Genomic DNA, 22,019 nt, shown 5'->3' with positions numbered 1-22,019 from the left:
CTTTTATCTTTATGAGGCTCTTACAATCTTATTGTCTGAGGGATTCCAAATTTCTATCCTTGCATTTGCTCACACGCTGCTTAGCACACGCACACACACGTGCACACACACCCACACCCACAGTACACAGCGTCTCTCAGCCTAACCCCTGGTGGATGCCTACCACTCCTGGTCAGGTCAGAATGCTGGGTATGGGGGGCAGGCGGCTGCTCCACTTCTCTTTTCAGGGTCCTGAGTTTGAGAGGTAAAATAACCCTACGATGTCGGACTATAATGATTCAAGCAGCTCAGAGACTTGCCATACCTACCCATTTGCCTTCTCTTCAGTAGAATGCCACAAAATCCAGCCCCCTGCAAAGTCCTAGGTCCATCCCAGAGTGTCATTGGAATGTGTAATGACAATATGTCTCGGCTTGTATATTTTTCTGAGAGGAAACTACTGGTCCTTTTATCTGGAAGGTCCTGACAGAGTGGTGGAGGGGATGTAGTCTTAGAGTGTGGCCCCTGCGGAGCCTGGATCCTATGTAGTCCATGAAATTTGCTTTCTTGGAAATTTACTTTGAGCCCTGATGAGGGTGCAGCTTGTTAGGCAAGTTAATGGTACAAATGAGGTGGTTAAGACTGCTGTTTAGACTACCTTGAGAAGTGTTTTGGAAGGAATTAGCCTGTTTGTACTCGCCAGTAGGTCCCGCGGTTTCCATGTATATCCTTCCTCGCCATTGATCGAAGCCCACCTGGTCCTAGCTGTGCTACTGAACATCTCAAATTCCTTTATGTGCCGCTGTCCTACATGCTGTTTTACAATTTCTCTTTTGGTCTGGAAGAAGGAAGTTTTCTTTTCTTCTCTTCTCTTCATGCTCCATCTTTTATGCAGGTTAAAACATGGTTTCTTTTTTTCTGTATTAGTAATACAAGAAAGGTAATGAAGAGCAAAATTTCCCTCAAATAGGAAAATAGTTGCCAATTTTTCTGACTTGTCTATCATTTTGTCTCTGACCATAAATATAGTAATTAGCTGATTGCAAATTGCACCAATCAGGTTGTACTACAATTAAATTGGGTGTTGAATTGGCCTTTACACATTACTCTGTCAATATTCTTTTAGGGATTGGCAGAACGGCTTGGAAAGGAAGCTGTTTCTGTTACCTGCACTATACTGCTAATTATCACAGCTCTCTGAAGCTTCAACTTCAGAAATGTATAGAAGAAAAATATTTCCCTTGATAAATGGAGCCTTGCTTTATTCAATTGGCGGAAGTTTAGAGCAAAATATTTAAAGGTTTACTATAATGGTCTGAAAGCAAACTATTTTTTTTTTCCAGGTGATATTGAATTAAAAACTCCATCTACCCATGCAAGGCAGTGCAATTCCCAGGAAATTGATTTTTTTTCAGGGCTTACTATGGCTTTTCCCAAGCTTTAGCTATATGGAAAATAACACTTTTATTGAATCCATTTAGTGAATAAAGTTGGCAGTTAATTTTTAAGCAACTGGACCACTGTGTAGAAAATTACCGAATGCATCAAATATAATCTGACTAGTCTCAAAGTCATTTGATAAATAATTTAAGGAGTTCTTTACAACTCCAAAACATTATTTTGTGGGCACTAGAATAATTGACTACTATTCATGATACAAACGAGAGTAGTCTTTGTGGTGTAGTAGTTTTATGGAACCTGAGAAAATGTGCATGCTATTTAACATATTAAATGATGAAAATGACCTGAGTTTATAAGAATCACATTATTATATGTTTTCCCTTTATGGATTTCAGTATTTGTCTATGTATGCATTTTTAAGTGCACCGATTTGGCACTTTTCCATCGGCATAATATGATTTCTACCCAGTTACTGCTGTATACTAATTTATTGTTTCCAAAGGAAAGCTGTATCTACTCCAGGAAAATCATTAACATTATTCAGTTAGTTTGTTTAATGTTAACTGTGGGGTCACCTGAGGAGTTTTCAGGGGCTGATTTATTTATAGATTGTGCATTAGATTACTGGGTATGTGTCTGTGTGTGTGTGCTGTCTTCCCAAATTTGATTTTGGTTATGTGCACTGCTGTTTGGCGTTGGTTATGTGTAGTGCTAGAGACTGTGTTCTTATCCGTATCTCTGACCTGACCCTTTTGAGCTATGTTATATCATTCCATTTTGACACCTTTTATCAAACTTTAATGAAATGACCCAGGCAAACAAATTGTCATTAAACTTTCCATCACTTTGTCCCTTGGTATCGTCTTTTATAAATTGGACAGCAAATGTTGTATTGATCTTCTCGTTCTTGCAGCTGAACTTGAAATGACCCAGACTGCTTGTTGTTTATGGCCCAGAGTTGCTTTTCCTTGACATTTCCATCCACAGCATGACACCCTTTTTGTTTTTCTTTCTTTCTCATGGAGATGAATGAACAAGACATACGGTATCGAGACACTCTTGGTCATGGCAACGGAGGCACAGTCTACAAGTGAGTAGTCGATTTTGTTTAAACTTTCTATCCACTTTTGCCAAATGTGAGTATCCAAGTTCTCCGTGGCAAAGATTTTTAAATGACCACTGGCACTTAGATTTTATTTCTACTTTTGACTCCAAAATTCTGCAAGGCATCTATTTTCTGAGGAATTGCTTGCAAAAGTGCATTTATATTGCCTTTTTAATATTTCTGAGTCTGCATCTCTCCTGGGTGAATGTTAATAGTCCACCATTAACAGGTGTACCTTTAACTGGCCTGAAGTTTAATGCATTTTTTTTCCTTTGCTCTTTAACACCATTTTTTTCTAAACTTGCTAGCACCCTGTACTAGTCCCCTGCCTTTTTACAGCTGTGTCCAGTGGAAGACAAACCTTATAAATACCATTGCTTTGCCCTGTGTCGACACTGTAAGTTATTAAAAAGCCTTCTTCCTGTTGTATTTCCTTCTCTCCCTAGTCCCCCGAGAGAATTTCTACACATTGATGAATATGTTAAGTTATAAAATTCTCCCAAATTCCAGTAGCAGTGATCTTACCCTAAAGGAGTGTTCATTTTCATATTAAAAAATGCTAACCATAAAAAATAGTTCTCTCGACAGGGAAGTCTTTCTCATGCAGTAGTGCAAAGTTTAAACTACATAATGTAATATCTAGTACTTAATAGTCTGCAATGGTGTATGAAAAATATTCCACTAGGAATTAAAAAATCCATACTCTGTATGAAAGCCCTGAGGGAGTAATAAAGCTTTCCTCTAGAGAGCTGTTTTCCATATATACACTAACTCTGTATCCCATTATGATTGTGTTTTTACCTTAGATGTTTTAATGTTGATATTAATATATATTTTCAAAGTTGTGAAATAATTTATAATTGGTTATTAATGTTCTTGGAATTTTAAGTGTTTGCTAACCACGTGACTATAGATAAAAATTTCCCTGTTGCCTTATGACCATGAAGGGTCACATCTTAAAATCCCAGAACATCCTCCACACAGAGATGCAGCCTTGGCGTAGAATTAGGTGTCTCAGGGTTAGAAGCTTCTTCAAAGTCGTCTGACCTATTCACCCACTCAGGGCTTCAGTCTTCTCTCTACAGGTAGAGCCAGGATTGGAGTCCATTCTCTTGAATCTAGTCCTTTAAGAACTTATGTTCATGTATTTGGATTCTTTTTTCCTACAGATGACTGGGGACTGTGGATAGTTGGTCTGAAAGTTAAGTGCTTCCACTGTAATAATTCAGAGAATTAAATAATAGTGCAGCCCTAACATGATCCTGAGGCCATGCCCTTCACATGTTTCATGGCTACCTACTGTGTCTGAAGAGTTTGAGGTACTCTTGTCCTTCCCTGGATCGTACTGACATCCCTTTCCAAGTAGCCCCCAGTGCTGCATAAACAGCATCTCTTCATCTTACTCGTAATCTGACTGGAGTTTTTACCCTGTTCTGAACGTTCTTGGGTTCAGGTACCCTTAGAAAGGACAGAAGGAGGAACCTGCATGCCCTGATTTGCTTCTCTTAAGTTCACTGTAGAGAGCACTTTTCAAAGCCTCAACCTTTCTTTTTATTAATGCTTTTATGCTGATAGCCAGATAAAATAAAACAGGAAAGAAACAGGAAAGATTTCTAGCAACTCTTCAACTCTTTGGGTTCCTTTTAGTGGCTTCAAATGGAATCCCAAAACATTTCTTTACACTCCTAACCTATTTATTTGCTCTGTTTAGCCACATGTTGAACGCTCAGGCATGGTTGTGGTTTTAAATTGAAGCCCTATTGTGAATTTAGTGTTCTGGTTTATTCTAGAAGGGGGGAAACGTAAGACTACCAAACTCCAGCAGATGATTTTTATTAGAAATAATATCCCAGATGTTAACATTTTAATCTTTTATTTTACAACACAGGTTACCAACAGAAAGGGGAGAGGGAGGCAGGGGAATGGAAATAACCTGCCTATCTACCAAGGAAAAATGACAATCTAGAATCAGGTTAATGTTTTATTATTTTTTAAATTATGGTGAGAAGCATAAAATTTAGTGTCTTAACCATTTTTAAGTCTACAGTAGTTCAGTGGCATTAGGCACATTCATACTGTTGTGCAACCATCAACACCATCCATCCCAGAACTGTTTTCATCTTGTAAACCTGAAACCTGTACCCATTACACAGTAACTCCTTGTTTGCTTTGTTAATGTTTGTAGCCAAGAAGCATGGCCACAAGATCTCCTTATATTAGGAGAACTAATAAAAGAACAGAGTATCTTTTTTTTTTTTTTAATTTTTTAATGTTTATTTTTGAGAGAGAGAGAAACTGAGACAGAGACAGAGCATGAGTAGGGGAGGGGCAGAGAGAGAGGGAAACAGAATCAAGAGCAGGTTCCAGGCTCTGGGCTGACCGCACAGAGCTTGATGCGGGGCCCAAGCCCATGAATCATGAGATCATGACCTGAGCTGAAGTCGGACGCTTAACTGACTGAGCCACCCAGGCGCCCCAACAACACGTTATCTTACACCTCCTTAGCACAAGTTCTATACCTGCTGGAATGCTATGTTAATATTAGCAACTTACCCTGAGTTTACTTATCTACTGTGGCCAGTGCTTAATATGTGTGTGTTGTAATATATTTTTTTTAATGTTTATTTTTGAGAGAGAGAGTTGGGGAGGAGCAGAAAGAGAGGGGAGACAGAAGATCTGAAGCAGGCACTGCGTTGACAGCCTGAGGTGGGGCTCAAACTCATGAGCTGTGAGATCATGACCTGAGCAGAAGTCGACATTTAACTGACTGAGCCACCCAGGGGCCCCAGATTTAAGATGGTTTTTTGTTTTGTTTTGTTTTATTTTATTTTTGAGAGAGAGAGAGATAGAGCATGAGTGGGAGAGAGGCAGAGAAAGAGGGAGACACAGAATCAGAAGCAGGCCCCAAGTTGTCAGCACAGAGCCTAACACAGGGCTCAAACCCACGAACCACGAGATCATGACTTGAGCCAAAGTCGGACGCTTAACCAACTGAGCAACCCCTGGATTTAATATATTTTTTTTTTTTAATTTTTTTTTTTAACGTTTATTTATTTTTGAGACAGAGAGAGACAGAGCATGAACAGGGGAGGGGCAGAGAGAGAGGGAGACACAGAATCGGAAGCAGGCTCCAGGCTCTGAGCCATCAGCCCAGAGCCTGACGCGGGGCTCGAACCCACGGACCGCGAGATCGTGACCTGAGCTGAAGTCGGACGCTTAACCGACTGAGCCACCCAGGTGCCCCGATTTAATATATTTTTGGCAGTGGTTGTTTATGGAAGGTGAGTGGCAGTAACATGATGATTTTAGTGCTTTATTTTACACACTATATTTCTATACAAAGAAGACATCCCATTTATCTTATTGCTTAGGTGATCCTTAAGAGGAGAGAAGGTAAAGATACCAAATTGCTTAACCACTTGTTATTAATCATTGGTCTTCATTTCTGCCTGGGCTTCCGTTGTATTGTTCTTATATCCCTGGCTTTTAGTTCGGCACAAAGAAATGGTATAATTGTCAAGAAATGAGAATCCACTTTACTAAAGTCTCCATAAAACTGTTTGATGTGTTATGATTGACTTTCTCCTACACTAAGTTTACCTTAATGGTGTTGACTATAAAAATTGTGATTTTTCAAACAAAATGATTATATTACAGGCTATGCTACATAAACTAGATGAAGAAAATATTGGAAAATCCACTCATTGGTAACAAAACTGGCTAATGGGCCTATTTAATTTTTTTTCTTATAAAGTACAATAAAGCTAATAAATGCAAAGCAAAAGTTTAATATTTCTTTCTTATTTGCTCCACTGATGGGATGTTGTGAATTTCAAAGGATAGGATATCGTGTGTAACTGCAATATATATTGTTTAATAGTTGATCACATTTTTGCCTTTTAAGTTTGGATGTTCCCCCCAGTTCTACAGTGTGAAATTCTGGGCCCAGACATTTAAACCAAGTGGTATTGTGGGTGCTGCGCATAGTCCTCTGCTGAGTTATTCTCTGTGTTAGGATAATGATTTAGGTAATTTTAAGTTGGTATTTCTTGGATTACTAATTTGGGTGAAATGGATTATAAAGGAAATATCTTAGGCTATAAGTTTTATTTATGCCTGGGAAGAAGAATAATTTAGGAAAAGAAAATGAATGTACTTTCATTATTGCTCCATTTCCCAAAATGTTACATGTTGCTCCAACCCCCTGCCCCCCAATTCAAGAAAGACACATATCCTCTTCCCCTCTATGAGATTCACAGTGAATTTTGAAAACTTTGAGAAAGTAGAGAACAGGATGTGTTGTGGGTAAGTATACCCTGAATCTGCCCCTAAGTAGCTGTGTGACTGGCAGAGAGTTACATAACGTCTTCTGCCTCATTTTTCCATGTGTCAAAGGGGGTAATGACCTCTAATAAGGTTGTTGTGAGGTTAAATGAGATGTTCCATAGAAAAGGAACTTACTACGACGGAGTAAATGTTAGCTAACTGGCAATGGTAGTACCAAATAATAGAAAAATTGTTGACCCCTGTGCTTCCTATGCTTACTTGACTGCAGGGCTCTTTTTGAGGAACATCTACAGACATCTCCCAGATGTTGAATTGTGTTAGAGTTGCGTTTAATTAATTTTGAGAAATTCTGTATTATATTATGATACATGGTATGCTTCTGAGTTTCCTGCTATTCTCTAGTTGTCTCATGAATATGATTTGTTATACCTTACATTACAATAATTTTTTAGAAGTTTCATAGTATTTTCTCTTTTATCATAGTTTTTTGTTTTCAGCCTGCTCTAGGACAGCCAGTAAATGTTAATAAGCCCATTTGACCACGGGAAAAAGCTAGGACCCCCAGGTCTGTGGCCATTCAGTGGCAAAGCCAGAATTCTGTCTCTCTCCTCTTGGCTCTGTGTTTTTCCCCCAGGCAGTGTTGTTTCTCAAGGTCAAGCAGAGTCCATTGTGTTCCCTTGTATTTCCTAGTGTACTGCGCACAGTCCTAGGGATAGGATAGTTGCTTTATACATGTTGGCTGAAATGAGAATGAGGCAAGTGGGGTTTTTTTTCCCAAACAGGTTTTAGTAAGGCCCTTTAATTGGATTCTCCCCATAGCTAGCTAGTTTTAGAGCCTGCATACTTGTTTTACAACACTCACCTAGAAGAATAGGAATTTCTAAACTAAGGGCATATATTTGAATGATAAATTAACCCAACATACTAGTTACTGCCCTCTTTTTTTGCATAGTATGTCACATTGCAATGAAAGTAATTAACAGGCCCACTTACTTTGGAAACATTCTATGATAATGAAGGCCAGTCACTCAGGTTCTTTGCTCCCTCAGGGCATTGTTTGATGGAGTCACTTAAGCTTTGGGTCCAGAAATAAAGTAATACTTAACTCTTAGGACTTAAGTCATGCTAATAAGTCAGTTAGCTAACAAGCACTTAAGAATCATCTTTTATTTTATTTTTTCCTTTCCAAAAAGATTATCAGCTTTTTGGCCACATATGTAGGTGTTTGAAAACAGTAATGAAATGTCCGCCTCCAGTTGCTTCCTATAGTTACATTAAGGGTCTAACCTGAATTTTGGGTAGGATTTTCTCAGTGATATAATGGGTAGCATATATACTGCCTACATGGTATTTTAAGATTGGATATATACCATTATTTAAGAATTGATTTGACTATATCTAGAGACAACATGAAGAGGGAAGGGATAATAATTCTCAAAGGTGTTGGCCCGTCCTTCTCTCTTTTGTCTTATTCATTTATGAGATATTTGTTAGGCAATAGGGTAAGGATGGTCCTTGGAGATAGTAACTGAGATCACATGAACTAACTATTAAGTTGTATTCTGCCCTTTACGTGGCTGTAGAGGCCATGTAAAACATTACGTTTATGTTTTTGGAGCTGGAATTAGATCAACTCATTACAGTAACATGATGTATTTAATGAAAATTAGAAGCTCTGGTGGTCAGTTATATAAAATGAGAAAACACATGAATTGCTGTCTAATTAAATGCTGTTTAGTAAACCAAACTTGTCAAAATATGGGATTCTTGAGGGGAAAGTATAATAAAAAGGAGTCGTTGAAGAAAATGTTGGGAACCACATAGTACTCAGAAAGCTCTCACTTCTCTTTCACTGGCCACCCTGAACATGCCAAACCACATCAGCAGTAGTTCTGACCCCAGCTTCTCTACTGACTGCACCAGTGACCCCACTCCTTTATATTTTTTTCCCTGAGGTGCATCTTGTAAATTAAGAGTAATTTTTAAGTGGTTTTGATATTGACCCAAGAGTTAGGGTGATTGTTTGATTTATTTTAACTTTAAATTTCTAATCAAATGAAGAGCCTTTTCCTTGCAGCCAAGATCATATTTTAAACAAGCAAACAAGATATCATCTTAATACAGAATTAAATACTTGTATATGGCTGGGTTGTGTTAAAGTATCATGTGACAAACAAGGATATTAATATTTCCAGAAAATCAATGACTGTTTGTCAAGTAAAATTAATTATGTATGTTTCCCTCTCTCCCTCTCTCAGCATTCACTGTTATAGGTTTGTTTCATACAATAATGTGTATTGTATTGATTGGACTCTAAAGAATGAACCTGAGCTGGTGATTCTCTACACCTTTCCCACCTTTGCTTCCCCCACTCCATGTTCACACGTGCTCATATCCATTATGGCAATGATGGATTATTGGCATCTAACCAACATGACAGGATGTTACAGGTCGCTGAGCAGAGATTTTCAGACTCTGTTTCCACCCGAATTAACTATTATTGAAATAGTTTATTGAGATTGAAGTATTGATCATTTCTGCTAACCTTGGCTTAAGGGAAGGAAAAGGAGGCGGAGGTGTTCTTAAAAGACACTAAATTTAATTTTAAAAAATCTCATCTATTTAGCCTTTTCTTCTTCCTGTTTTATAGCCCCTATTGTTTTATTGCTTGGAAGAGGGTATCTTGGCTTTATTTTTATGACAGTATAATTATACTTCAGAAATGCACTTGATTACTATGGGTAACAAAATTGTTCTAGTATATTGGTTTGGCCAATATTGCTATACAAACAACTTTTCAGTCAATTGAGTCTGGTAAAAATCAATACATTATGGTAATATTTCAAGTAAGAATTTGCTGAATCTAAGTATTTCAACACCATCTCCTTTCAGGGAAAAAATAGTTTTAAAGTGGCAGGACTTCTTTCTACTATTTTATTTTAGTAAAAATGCTTACTTTATAAAGAAATTTAAAGTCCCCAAGCAGAAGTGATTGTGAAGAGATATACATTAGCTCACGTGGGTTTTTATAGGGTGCGGGAGATCTTGTTTTCCTTTGGAGTCTATCCTCTGGCTGCATTAGGAGGGGACAACATCTGGGTTTGACTTCATCTTGTAGCATGCCACTTTGGGACTCACGTGTCTAGTTCTGGGTACTGAGTTTTTACAGAGATATGGACAGTCCAGAGACCACCCAGAGAAGGATGGGGAGAATAATAAGGGGGCCCAGGAATTGGGCCTCTCCAATCCTCCTTTACACACTCGCTGAACAGTCTCATTGTAAGTGCCTGCTGTGTGGATGGCACCCTGCTGGTTGTTGGGGATGGCCTGGCTCTCATTCGACCTTGTCCAGATAGATGAAGTAACTGCAGACTTCCCAGTCTAGGGCGCATGTCTGTATGTGTAATACCCAGGCCCCGGGTTGGGGCTGAGGAAAGGATGATGAGTTTTGGCTCTTTCCTCGGGAAGAATCAGTAAAGGCCTCATGGAAGAACTGGTATTTGAGCTGAGAAGTGGTTGAAGGAATTGGCCAGCGCTTATTTGAAGATTAAGGGTCTCCATGACCTCTGACTTCTTAAAAAGTCATTTCTGTCGACAGAAGAACAGGTTTGCTCTGTGTGTTTCTGAAGGCTAGCCTCAGATTGCTCCTCTGGAGTGTCTCTTGACCAGCCTGCTTTCGGTTAGAGTGAGTGATGCACTCTTCCTACCGTTCTTCCCACTGGACGGTCCTCCCCGGAGGAGAGCTGTGTCAGTGAATCTGGGTGGGCGTCCTCAGGGCAGGCACTGCACCTCACCTACCGTAGGAACTGGGGCAGTGATTCAGGAATTAACCTGCAGAGGCAGATTCTTCACAGTCTGAGGAGGCACACACAGTGTGGTCTGTGGCTGGGTGGCTCTGGGACTGTGAACCCTCTTACCTTAAGCACAACAGCATGGCTGGTGTTCAGAACCACTGAGAAAAGAATTCCCACTTAGAGCTGGACATGAGTTGACTACAGAGGTCACTCCTGAGGCTGATGTTGCAGAATTAATTCAGCATTCAGCTACTATAAAAATATTATGTCATGTCTTGCTTGGTTTTGTTCTTTAAAATTTTCTCTTATTGTTTATTCATTTATTCATTGACTAAATACAGTTGACCCTTGAACAACACAGGTTTGACTTGCACGGATCCACCTATATGTGGATTTTTTTCAGTAAACAGTACAGCACTGTAAATGTGTTTTCTCTTATGATTTTCTTAATAACATTTCTTTTACGGTATATAACGTGTGACGTAGAAAGTATGTGTTAATCGACTTTATGTTATCTGTGAGGCTTCCAGTGAGCAGTAGTCTATCAGTAGTTACGTTTTTAGGGAGTCAAAAGTTACATGCCAATTTTCAACTACACAGGGGGCACAGGGGTCAGTGCCCCCAACCCCCATCTTGTTCTGGGGTCTACTGTCCTTACTGTCATTCTATGCCAAGGAGTGTTCTGTGTATTTGTGGTCCAGTAGTGAATAAGACAGGTCCCCTGTGCTCCTGGAGTTCACACTAGTGGGGCGAACAGACAATAATCAAGGAAATGAATACTGAAGTAAGATGATATCAGACCTTGCAAGTGCTGTAAAGAACATAAAATAGTTGCTCAGCAAGGCTTCTCTCAAGAGGTGATGTTTGAGCTCAGACCTAAAGGACAGCAAGGAGTGAGTCATGGGAAAACCTGGGAGAAGAACCTCCCAGGTAGAAGGAGCCACTCTGGCAAAAGCCTGAAGATAGGCATGAATATATTGTGTCCAGGCCAGTGTGGCTATAGCAGAGTGAGCCCAGGGGAGAACAGAGAGACAGGCAGAGGCCTCATCATGCTGGATCTGTCAGGCCTTGCTGAATCCTTTCTCAGAAGGTTACCCCCTTTTCACCAGTGAGAAAGATACAGCTTGGAAGAATTAAGGGGCATGCCCAAGGTTCAAATCAAGATTAGAACTCAGTATCAAAGCATTGAGTCATACACGTTTAATATGTACAATTTTTAGAAATTGTACAGAATTCAGGTGTTCTGACACTTAAATTAGTACTTGGGACCACTCCTCAAGCTAGGGGTTTTCTATTTGACATTCCCTCTCTTGAGTTTCCTCCTCTTTAACCCAAATTAATTCTGGATATAAGATAAATATATAATTCTGAAAGTCAGTGATGTACCATCTCTAGTTAATTTTAGAGGCTTTTTAATAGACATGAAAACAACCATTTCTTGGCAGAGTTATTGCAATATGTCTTGTTACTCTATCTTTTGGGTCTCTTTCCTTATCAAAAACTTGGAATTTAATAATCAAATCCCTAGATTAATTGTATGGTTATGCTAGTGGAGGTGGTGCATTTCTTGATTTATAAGACACATTAAATTTTTTTCTTTCTTTTTTTTTTTTTTTTTTTTTTTTTTTTTAGGTATTTTATAGTCTCCAGTGTGTTAGAAAAATGTAGTCTCTTGGTTGGCATATAGCACAAGCAAATATTTGTGTACCGTAGCATCTAGGGTATTTACTTAAATTGCTTTTTTGAAAATAATTCACTGGGAAGTCCAAAAGGCATTTAGTGTGTATAACTTTCTGCCAGTTTTTTTTTTTTTTTTTTCCCCGTTGCTCTATCATTGGTTACTTAGATATAAGAGTCTCTGTTTCTGTTAAATTGCCACCTTACTGGAGTGAAATACGTTTCGGTTCTGATCTGTGCGCTACCACTAAATCAGAGGAGCAGATGATGGAATTAGATGGGAACTAGCAATAGATAGTTAGGTTGTGGGAATTAAGCCTAAAATTTCTTAAAACATTGATTTGCGTTTTAAGTGTTATCCCCTTGACCCTAAAATTTTCATACTTTTCCTTGTCAGTATTACAGACGAAAGAAAGAAAAAGAATGTTCAGTATTACTGCTAAAAGTAGAGTTCATGGTTTTTGTTTGGTGAGTTCAAATAATGAAGTGAAAAATGTTCAGACAAAATTAGAACTTGCTTTAGGGCATAATCAATATAGCATTTTAACAAGCTTAGCGTGTTTAGAAAATACATATTGTATAAGATTCTCAAACTTTCTGATTCTATTATGACTGCTAACTATAGCAGCAAATGTAACAATATACTTAGTCAATAAACATAAAACTCTGATTAAACCATAATTAAATTTTTAGAAAAGTTATCTAAAAACTATGAATAAAATATATTTTTACATTGGCTCAGCAACAAAATGTATGGCCAGTGAAACTTTAGAGTGGCAGAGAAAAGCGTATATGGGATTAAATTACAGAATGGATTTTTACCACAAACACGTGTACTAAGTTTCGGTACACATTTATTTCTTTTCACTTTTAACTTTTTTTGAAGGTAATTCCTAGTGAGCGTGGCAGGGTACAAGAGCTGTAGTAACTGACTGTCAGGGCAAATGAGAAGTTTCCCTGCATCCCTGGGAGCCCCAGTGGATGGTTTCAGGGCCCTGCCTCCCTCCATTCTACCCAAAGCACGGGCAGTGCTCAAATCCTGGTGGTCGCATTTCTGTTTGTCTCCAGCAGCAATGAAATATAGCTGGGTACAGTGGGTATCACTGTCCTTGTTTGACCCTGTGAAGAGACTGAAACACCAAAATTAATGGATTTCCCTGAGGATTCAAAGCAAGACAAGGATAGAAGCACCACTGAAACTCATACTTTCTTATTTGTCCCTTTGTAGTGCCCTTCCTGGTGAATAGTTACTTTTGGTTCTGTGAGGAACTAAGTATGTGCAACTGTGAGAATTTCTGGTGGCCTGTTCAACCAAATGTCCTACAGTTGTACTTTTTATTTTTATTTTTATTTTTTTGTATCAGGCACATGTACCTGTTCAGATGACCCATATGAACAAACCCTGTCTTCTTTCTTCCCTCCTTCCCTAGAACTTGTTATCTTGGAAGTAACGGTGATTAACCAAATGCTAAAAATGTTAATGCTTTCCAGCATATGATTCTCTTAAATTAGATCTTTGGGTTTTTCCCTTGTCCATGACTTTATGAGTGCATTTATGTGTGTATTAAAATCATTTTTGGGGAGTGCTTGGGTGTTCAGTCAGTGAAGCATCTGACTCTTGATCTTGACTCTGGTCAATATCTCCCTGTTCATGAGTTCAAGCCTACGCTATCACCACAGAGCCTACATTGGATTCTCTCCCTCCCTCTCTCTCTGCCCTCCCCCACTTGAGGGCACACGCTCTCTCTGTCTCTCTCACTCTTTTTCTCAACAATAAATAAATGAACGTTAAAAAAAAAAAAAAGAAGTGGGGTGCCTAAGTTAAATGTCCAACTCCTAATTTCACCTCAGGTTGTGATCTCATGGTTGTGAGATCAAACCCCACCGTGGGCTTTGCGTTGACAACGTGGAGCCCACTTGGGGTTTTCTCTCTCCCTCTCTCTCTCTGCCCCTCCCCTTCACACACACACACACACACACACACACACACATCCTCTCTCGCTTGCTCAAAATAAATAAATACACGTTAAAAATGTTTAAATAAATCATTTTTGGGGGATCTTGTTGCTGTTTTTGGCTGCTGGTCTTTTTAAAGAAGTTTATTTTTCTCCTCCCACATGGACTCCTTTCTCTCTCCCTCCCCCCCCACCCCCCCGCTTTTTAAAAAAATTTTTTTAAACATTTATTTATTTTTGAGAGACAGAGACAGAGTGCAAGTGGCGGAGGGGCAGAGACGGAGACACAGAATCTGAAGCAGGCTGCAGTCTCTGAGCTGTCAGCACAGAGCCCGATGTGGGGCTCGAACCCACAAACGGTGAGATTGTGACCTGAGCCGAAGTTGGACACAAAGTCAGATGCTCAAGCAACTGAGCTCCCCATCCCTTTCTCCTCCCCTTAATCTTTAAAAGTATATGTGACATCTTTAAACCTTAGTCTTCTGAATGGATTTGAGAATAGCACTTTCTCTTGACTAATCTCAAGGGACTTTATAAGCACAATGTCGCTTCATGTTTGAAGAGCATGATCTAATACATTTTATATAGTTTTGGAAGCCACTAGCTCAGAAAGAGTGTGGTCGGATTGAATTTGGAGTCCAAATGCTTTTTCTTCTTTTGTCCAAAATGTAGCTCCTCAACACAGGCACAGTGCTACGTGCAGGCAAATCACTCAGATTCCTTCTTGTTATAGATTTAAAGATGACTGTCCCCAGATGGTGGAAGGTATGATGGTGGTTTGAGTGTTGCTCAGTTTTTATGTGAAAGGAAAAGTCCTTTCTGGCTTGTTTTGACCTAGTCATGATACACCCATTTCATGAAGTCTGCTATGCACAAAAGTGCACAAAATGAAGATAAAGTGCCTCTCTCCAGCCTGACAAAAGCCATTCCTTTGCAGAATGGTAGCTGCAGTGAAAGTAAATAAATGAATGGACAGCAATCACAGCCTAGTTGATGAAACTGTTCAATTAAAGCACAGGCATTTACATGGTGTAATTTCCCTAAATTGCCAATGAGCCCCTTTAGACACAACCAGTGTTCAAATTGATTTCAGCATTGATTTTGGCTGAAGCTGATAAATTTCTGCTTGTTAGTTAAAGTAATTTTGCAGAAGACTTTGTACTGCAGTATTGAAGTGTTCATTTAGCTGATGGTTAAAAGAGGAGTTATTTACAGAGGCCTCTACTGTTGTTCTGAGATGGGACAATTCCCCAATCATCTTTTACTTTTAATTTTTTAGGCTTCAGTATACCAATCAATAGGTGATTGAAACTGATTAAAACTTATCCAACCAGCTGCCTATGGCAGTTTAATTAGAAGCTGGATGATTCTTAAATTAAAGTTGTCTTGTTTTCATTGCATAGCCATCTTCCAGAAGAGTAAGAGACTAACAGTGCTGAAAACTTCAAGTCTCGCTTTGTTGAGGTATCTCACAAATGTTCAGTCACATGGTAGCTATTCCTAAGGCAGCTCAAAAATGTATTCAGAGGCTTTGGCCGTTATAGAGATTACAAGTAATAATATACGTACTTGTTAGTCAAGGAATTTTGTTTTTCAGGCAAAGGGATAACCTGTAACGTAATGAGGTATGTGAAAGAACAGCTTTCATAAGCAAGATGGACACTTGAGCTGAGTTTTTAAATTCTGCCATGCAGGAGAAAACCAGCAATCATGATACACTATGCATCTCTGTGCTGAAAACCATCAGCTTTGAATTTATATTTTTATTTTGTTTCGAGGTCTTGATTAAAAATCAATCTCCAGTGAATAAAAACGAAATGTTGTTATATAAGTACATGTTGACTTTTCAACAATATTGTGGACAGGGTTATAGAAGAGAAATTTTTGCTTCAGAAAGATTCCCCGTTCTCATTTTCTCTAGTGTGGGACAATTTCTTGAGTTTTTAATGGAAATGGGTTCATATTTCTGTCATAGGGGACATATTACATCTGGTACTACAAGGAAGAAAGGAATAAATGGCTCACTTTTCAGAGGTGCATTTACTCTTTGACCCACTAGGGTACTATTTAGTGTTCTAGGAGAGGTAATTTAGTAAATAGTACCCCAGTGGCCTGAAAAAGTTAATGGAACTCTGAAAAGTGAGTCATTCAATCGATTTTCCCTATTGCTTTTTAAACATCGACACGGACCATATCCAGAGAACCTTGAAGACAACTTGAGTTAGAGGATCTAGAAGCAACCATTTTACGTTCACACAGGCTCATTGAAGCACACACTAGATTTGGCTTCAAAGGACTGGAATCCACATCCCACAACAGTGCTTATCAGATCAGAATCTTGAAGCAGTTCTTAATGTCATCAAACTTTGGTTTTCTTACCTAAAAGGTAAGAATAATAAGAAGAAATGTTGGTGCAAATCAAATAGCTTCTCTCTATAAAAAATATAAGCTATAAAAGCATAATAGAATATTAGTTACTAGTTTATGGAGGTTTTCTGAAATAGCCATTTTTGTGTCTGATTTTAGAAAGTGTTTTATTGTTAGCTTTCCACAAAGAAACTGTAAGCAGATACCTCATTGTAATCAAATCATTTCAGGAGAGAAATTTCCCAGGTCGTTAATCCTCAGTGTGTTCCTGTTTTTCCCCACACAAATTGCCTAAATTGTGTATTTCTCTCATTCTCACCATTCAGCTTTATATTTCATGCCTCTCTGTTTTGTCCATCACATTCTTTCCAAACCTTTGATCAAGAGATCACTGTAATTGTAGCTTCCTTGATCTCCAAGGTATTTAGGCCATATATTAAAAGACATTACTCTAGTTGATGTGGGGAGCGTTAAAGGCTTGAACCAGGCCACATCAACTTATGGAAGAAATATGGAGGCAGTGGTGACAACACTAACTGAGGCAGGTGTGGGAGCAAAAAGGGGTGTGTAACCAGAGTAATTAGAATAAGAAATGACAGAATGTAGGGTCACAGTAGCTTTTCTCTGACTGGAACTCTTTCTAACCCTGCCACATTCCATGTATCATAGGTTAGCAACCAGTACCCTATGGATGATCAGCATCTTGAAAGAGTTGTTAATATCTGTAACCTAATAACATGTTTGATTCGATTCTTAAACAATCGCGGGGGAGGCTCTATTGCTTAACCATAAATTATTTTACAATCAGTAGTCAAGCATTTGTAATAGGTTTTTAGGCAGAACGAAGGTTGGCATAGGCTGCTATTTGAACTCGGACAGTTTACATAAAAAAGCTTCTTTTTTACAACTGCTATTTACTTTGGATTTCCTATTTTAACAGCTAAAGCCTGGCTAATGTGTTTATCTATTATGGAAGGCAACAACTGTCAGTGTTGATTTCCCTGAAACTATTTGATTTTTTTTCCTGTGGATGGCTATTTTAGTATGTGACATATTGGTAAAATCCACACCCAAAGAAGTGTACCACGAGAACAAATTTCTCAAAAGATCAAGGAATAAAACAAAATTTTCATGAACTGAATCACAGCTAATTTACATGTGGATACTGAAAATGTGTCACTGAATTAAAAGATGATATCCAGGGGTATTAAAAGTTAATCTCACAAGATAACAGAAGATTTTTGTTTGTGTATTTATGTATATATTCACACACATTTATGCACTTGACCTTTATAAAGACAAAGAACTGCTTTTCACTTGTTTGCTGTTGGCTTCAGAATCATTCAGCCTTACAGTCTTTTGGCATAATTTAATAGACTCAAGGCTCAGGTCCTTATTTTATTTAATTAAAAAAAATTTTTTTATTGAGAGTAAGAGAGAGAGACAGAGTGCCAGTGGGGAGAGAGGCAGAAAGAGAGAGAGAATCCCAAGCAGGTTCCATGCTCGGCACAAGCCCGACGTGGTGCTTGGCTTGTTCCCACAACCGTGGGATCATGACCTGAGCTGACGTCAAGAGCTGGATGCTTAACCAACTGCGCCACCCAGGCGTCCCAGGCTTCTTATTTTTAAAGAGGAGACTCAAAGGACATCTCCTCAGGCCAAGGGTCTCCTTGTGGTGTTGTTAACCCTTTAATTTCCATCATGTCCTGTCTTTTCTTTTGTGCCAAGGCTATAAAATCTTTAGGTGGAAAAACTTCTGAGTTGGAAAAAGACTTCTATTTGTTATTCTAAATCTACATAAAATCAGAGTTACTTTTTTTCTTTTTTGGTGAATAAATAAAATATATAACGAGCAAGGAAACAGCATCTATAAGTATGGAAACTGATGATCTTATATCGGATAAGGTATATGATGTATGGTATTGGCCTTAATGGATACTAATTTTTTAAATAAAGAAATAGATTTAATAATTAAATCTGAGGGGCACCTGGGTGGCTGTCAGTTCAGCATCTGACTCTTGATTTCTGCTCAGGTCATGATTTCCCGGTTTGTGAGTTCGAGGCCCGCATTGGGCTCCACACTGACAGTGCGAAACCTGCTTGGGATTCTGTCTCTGTCCCCTTCTCTCTCTCTCTCTCTCTTTCTCTCAAAATAAATAAAAAAATAATTAAATCTGAGTATGGTCAACTCTAACTTTCTATGCTAATGAGAATTAAGAGTTGTATAGATAATTAAAATGGATAACTAATAAAAAAAATCTCATTTTAGACAGTGATTTGTCTCCTCCCAGTCATACTTTTTGTCCTAATGAATTAGATCTCAGAGAGGTTTCTCTTTCACCTTGTCTCCTTTATTCTGCCCTACCTCTGACGCACATGTTGGACATATCTCTGTGGCATTTAAAGAACAGAGGAGCAAGGAATCCAGCATATCCCAGAAGCTTTGAAATCGTTGCCTGAAAAACAGCGTGATTTTGTCATATGGAAAAGCCATTACTATGGCCGAAGCGAGCAAGTAACAGCAAATGCATTTGTAACTTTTATTTATTTAAAATAGTCTGTGCTCCGTTTCTTTTTTGCCTTGTACGTATTCTGTGAGAGATCCAGGGAGCAGCATAGATAAACATCATGTTCTTTCTTGCTTACCTAAAATAAGACCATCCCTTTCTGATTACTGGTTACTTCTTAAGCCAAATCCTAACTATTGTTTTCATCATTTTAGTGACTGGATTCCTTTCTTAGGTTTCCCATTCATTTGGAGAATTTTCCAACAATGATAGCCCTCTATAAATAATTCACAGAGTAATTGTGTTCCTCTTTTCACTAACCTCTGCAGTATGTTATGTGAGAAGTAGAACTTACGTCAGTGGTGTTTACTCCACATGTTGTATGAAAGACGGTCTCTCTCCTGCACAGGACAGGGACCGTGGAGCCCTGGTTTTGCCACTGTGATTAAAAGTTATCACACATGCAGTGACTCTTGAGATCCTTGTTCCAAGGGGCAAAAACAGGGAAAGATGTTTGTTTCCCTATTCATTTTAATGACCATTTTGCTAACAAATTGGCATTTCTAACATATCAGTTTTACTGAACCTTGAAATATTTACAGTCATATTGTAGGCCAGCCCCTCCGTTCTGAAATTATATCCTACCTCACAATCGGTAGAGAAGCACAGATACTCCCTGTTATAAATTTTTTTCTGCTCACAATTGAAAATAATTTGATTAGAGCGTGTATAGAAGTTAATGTGCAGAATAGTGCTGTAGAAATTAGTTGCCTACTTTAATTGTATGAGATTGTACAAGCTTTATGAGAAAATATATGATCAGCTCTAGGTTATTTATTTTATGAACAGGAGTCAGCTGGGACGATTGATATGTTTTTGGTTCTCCTAGAAGTTGAAATTCTAAGCGTAAATAATTTCAGTAAACATTGTAAAATACAGATGCAGTTGATCTTAGGCATGACATAAATTTGTGTGGGAGTCCAGATGTTGGAAAATGAACACAGGTTGTTTCTCCCTTATGTCCTGTGTGAATGTAGGACTTCTTAACAGTTTGTTTTGAAATTTTTCTTTTCCTTCCACACTTTTAAAGATTCTTAGAGAAATTCAGTTTATTCACCAGACTGATGTGTCTTTTAACAAATTCTCATTAGGATTTATATGAAAGTGAGCCCACCTTTTTTAGCCTTGTATATATTGTATTAGACCCTTCTTTAAAATTTCAAAAACCCATAACAGAATTAATTGCATTTGTCCCCAAGTATGGCTTTGAAATCAGTCACGTGATTTTTTTTGAGTCCCTGCTCTGGGCAAGTTACTGCACTTGGCAGTGTGGGGAGTAACCCCAACCTTCAGGGCCTCAGGGACACCATTCCCGGGTTCTGTTGCTGGCTTACTGTGTGCACTGTTTCATCTCCTTTACTGGTTTCTTCTCATCTCTCCGACTTCTGAATTTGGAGTGCCTCGGGTTCAGTCCTCAGACCTTGTCTCTAATTAATTTATTTCCTAAGAGAGCTCTTGTGGTTCCATGGCTTTGCATATCATTCATATGTTGATGAAACCCAAAAGCACATCTCCTTTGCCCTAAACTTCAAACTCCTATCTGATTACCAGTTGGATGTCTTTTACGCATGTCAGAATTACCCAAAATTGAACTCTTGATTTCCCCTGAAAGCTGCTCCTGTTCTGCAGTTGTTCCAGTCTCAGTAAATGGAAACTCTGTTCTACAAGTTGCTCATGATAGAAACTTTGCAGGCACTCTTGATCCTTATTTTTCTCTCAGGCCGTCCACCAAATTTACTCACAAATCCTGTTGGCTCTTCCTCAAAACTCCTTTAAGATACCAGCTACCTCTCACTACTCTTTTCCTACCAGCGAAGTCTAAGCCACTATTATCTCTTGCTAGGATTATTTCAGCAACCTCCCATTAAGTCTCCCAGTCCCTATCCTTGGTTTCCCTGCAATGTGTTCTCTCCATCTAGCAGCCAAAACGATCTAAAATATAAGCTCTCTCCCCTCCTGCCATGGCCTCTCAGAATAATAGTTGGAGTTCTCACCATCGCCTAAATGGTACTACACAGTCTGTCTTCCCATTACCCTTCTGACCTTGCCTTGCACAGCTAGCTCTGTTGTTTATTCCACTTCTACCTCAGGGCCTTTGAACTTGCATCTCCTCTGCCTTGAGTCCTCTTCTTTCAGATGTCTAACTTTGGTGTGGTCCCTTACTGCTCAAATGTAACCTGATGAAAGACATTCCCTGATGTCCTTCCTACCCCTAAAAAAAAAAAAAAATGCTCCTAATCTTGGCCACTTGTCACTTGGTCCTTACTTTTATTCTTTTTAATTGTACTTGCCCTACCTGACATAATTGTGTAGTTATTTGGCTATGGTCAGTCTTTCCTCTAGAACGTAAACTCTTAGAGCAGGGACTGTGGTTTGTCCTCTGTCCCATCCACAATGCCCATTCATTGTGCTTGGCAATTGGGAGACATACATTTAAGTATTTGTTAACATATAAACTAAGTTTCTAGGAGGAAAGGGTGTCATATACTGTGGTAGCAGTTGGAGATACAGAAATGAATAAAATGGACCTTGATGCTGCCCATGAAACTTAAAGTAGGAGAAGACATAGACCCTATATTAAGAATTTACTATTGTATTTAATTAGTAATTAGAGTTTACAACATAGTTAAATAAAGCATACACTGGTGAAGTGAAACAATGACTTTGAAGAGAAACAATAATTCATAAAAGCGACATGTGAAGTATTGTAAGGCATTAGAGTAGTTGATGCCAATGGATAAATTCAACCATGTAGAGGTGCATGGGTGGCCCAGTTGGTTAAGTGTCCAATTCTTGCTATCGGCTCAGGTCGTGATCCTGCTGTCATGGGATTCAGCTCCACGTCAGGCTTTGTGCTGAGTGTGGATCTTGCTTGGGATTCTCTCCC

General features: G+C 38.7%; 1 protein-coding gene across 14 annotated transcripts in view; it reads left to right on the top strand.

Annotated features, from left to right (window-relative positions):
- Positions 1-22,019, top strand: part of MAP2K5 (mitogen-activated protein kinase kinase 5) — a 270,908-nt gene that overhangs the window by 56,099 nt on the left and 192,790 nt on the right. For all 14 annotated transcript variants that reach the window (XM_078448784.2, XM_078448783.2, XM_078448782.2 and 11 more), the window contains exon 8: positions 2,406-2,470. In XM_078448784.2, the coding sequence (XP_078304910.1) occupies positions 2,406-2,470 (65 nt within the window). The remainder of the gene's footprint in view (positions 1-2,405; positions 2,471-22,019) is intronic.

Source organism: Panthera onca, chromosome B3 (assembly GCF_046562875.1).
Source record: "Panthera onca isolate mPanOnc1 chromosome B3, mPanOnc1 haplotype 2, whole genome shotgun sequence".
Lineage (NCBI taxonomy): Eukaryota > Metazoa > Chordata > Mammalia > Carnivora > Felidae > Panthera > Panthera onca.
Note: the sequence above shows the minus strand (reverse complement) of the source record. Positions and strands in the feature narration are given on the sequence as shown.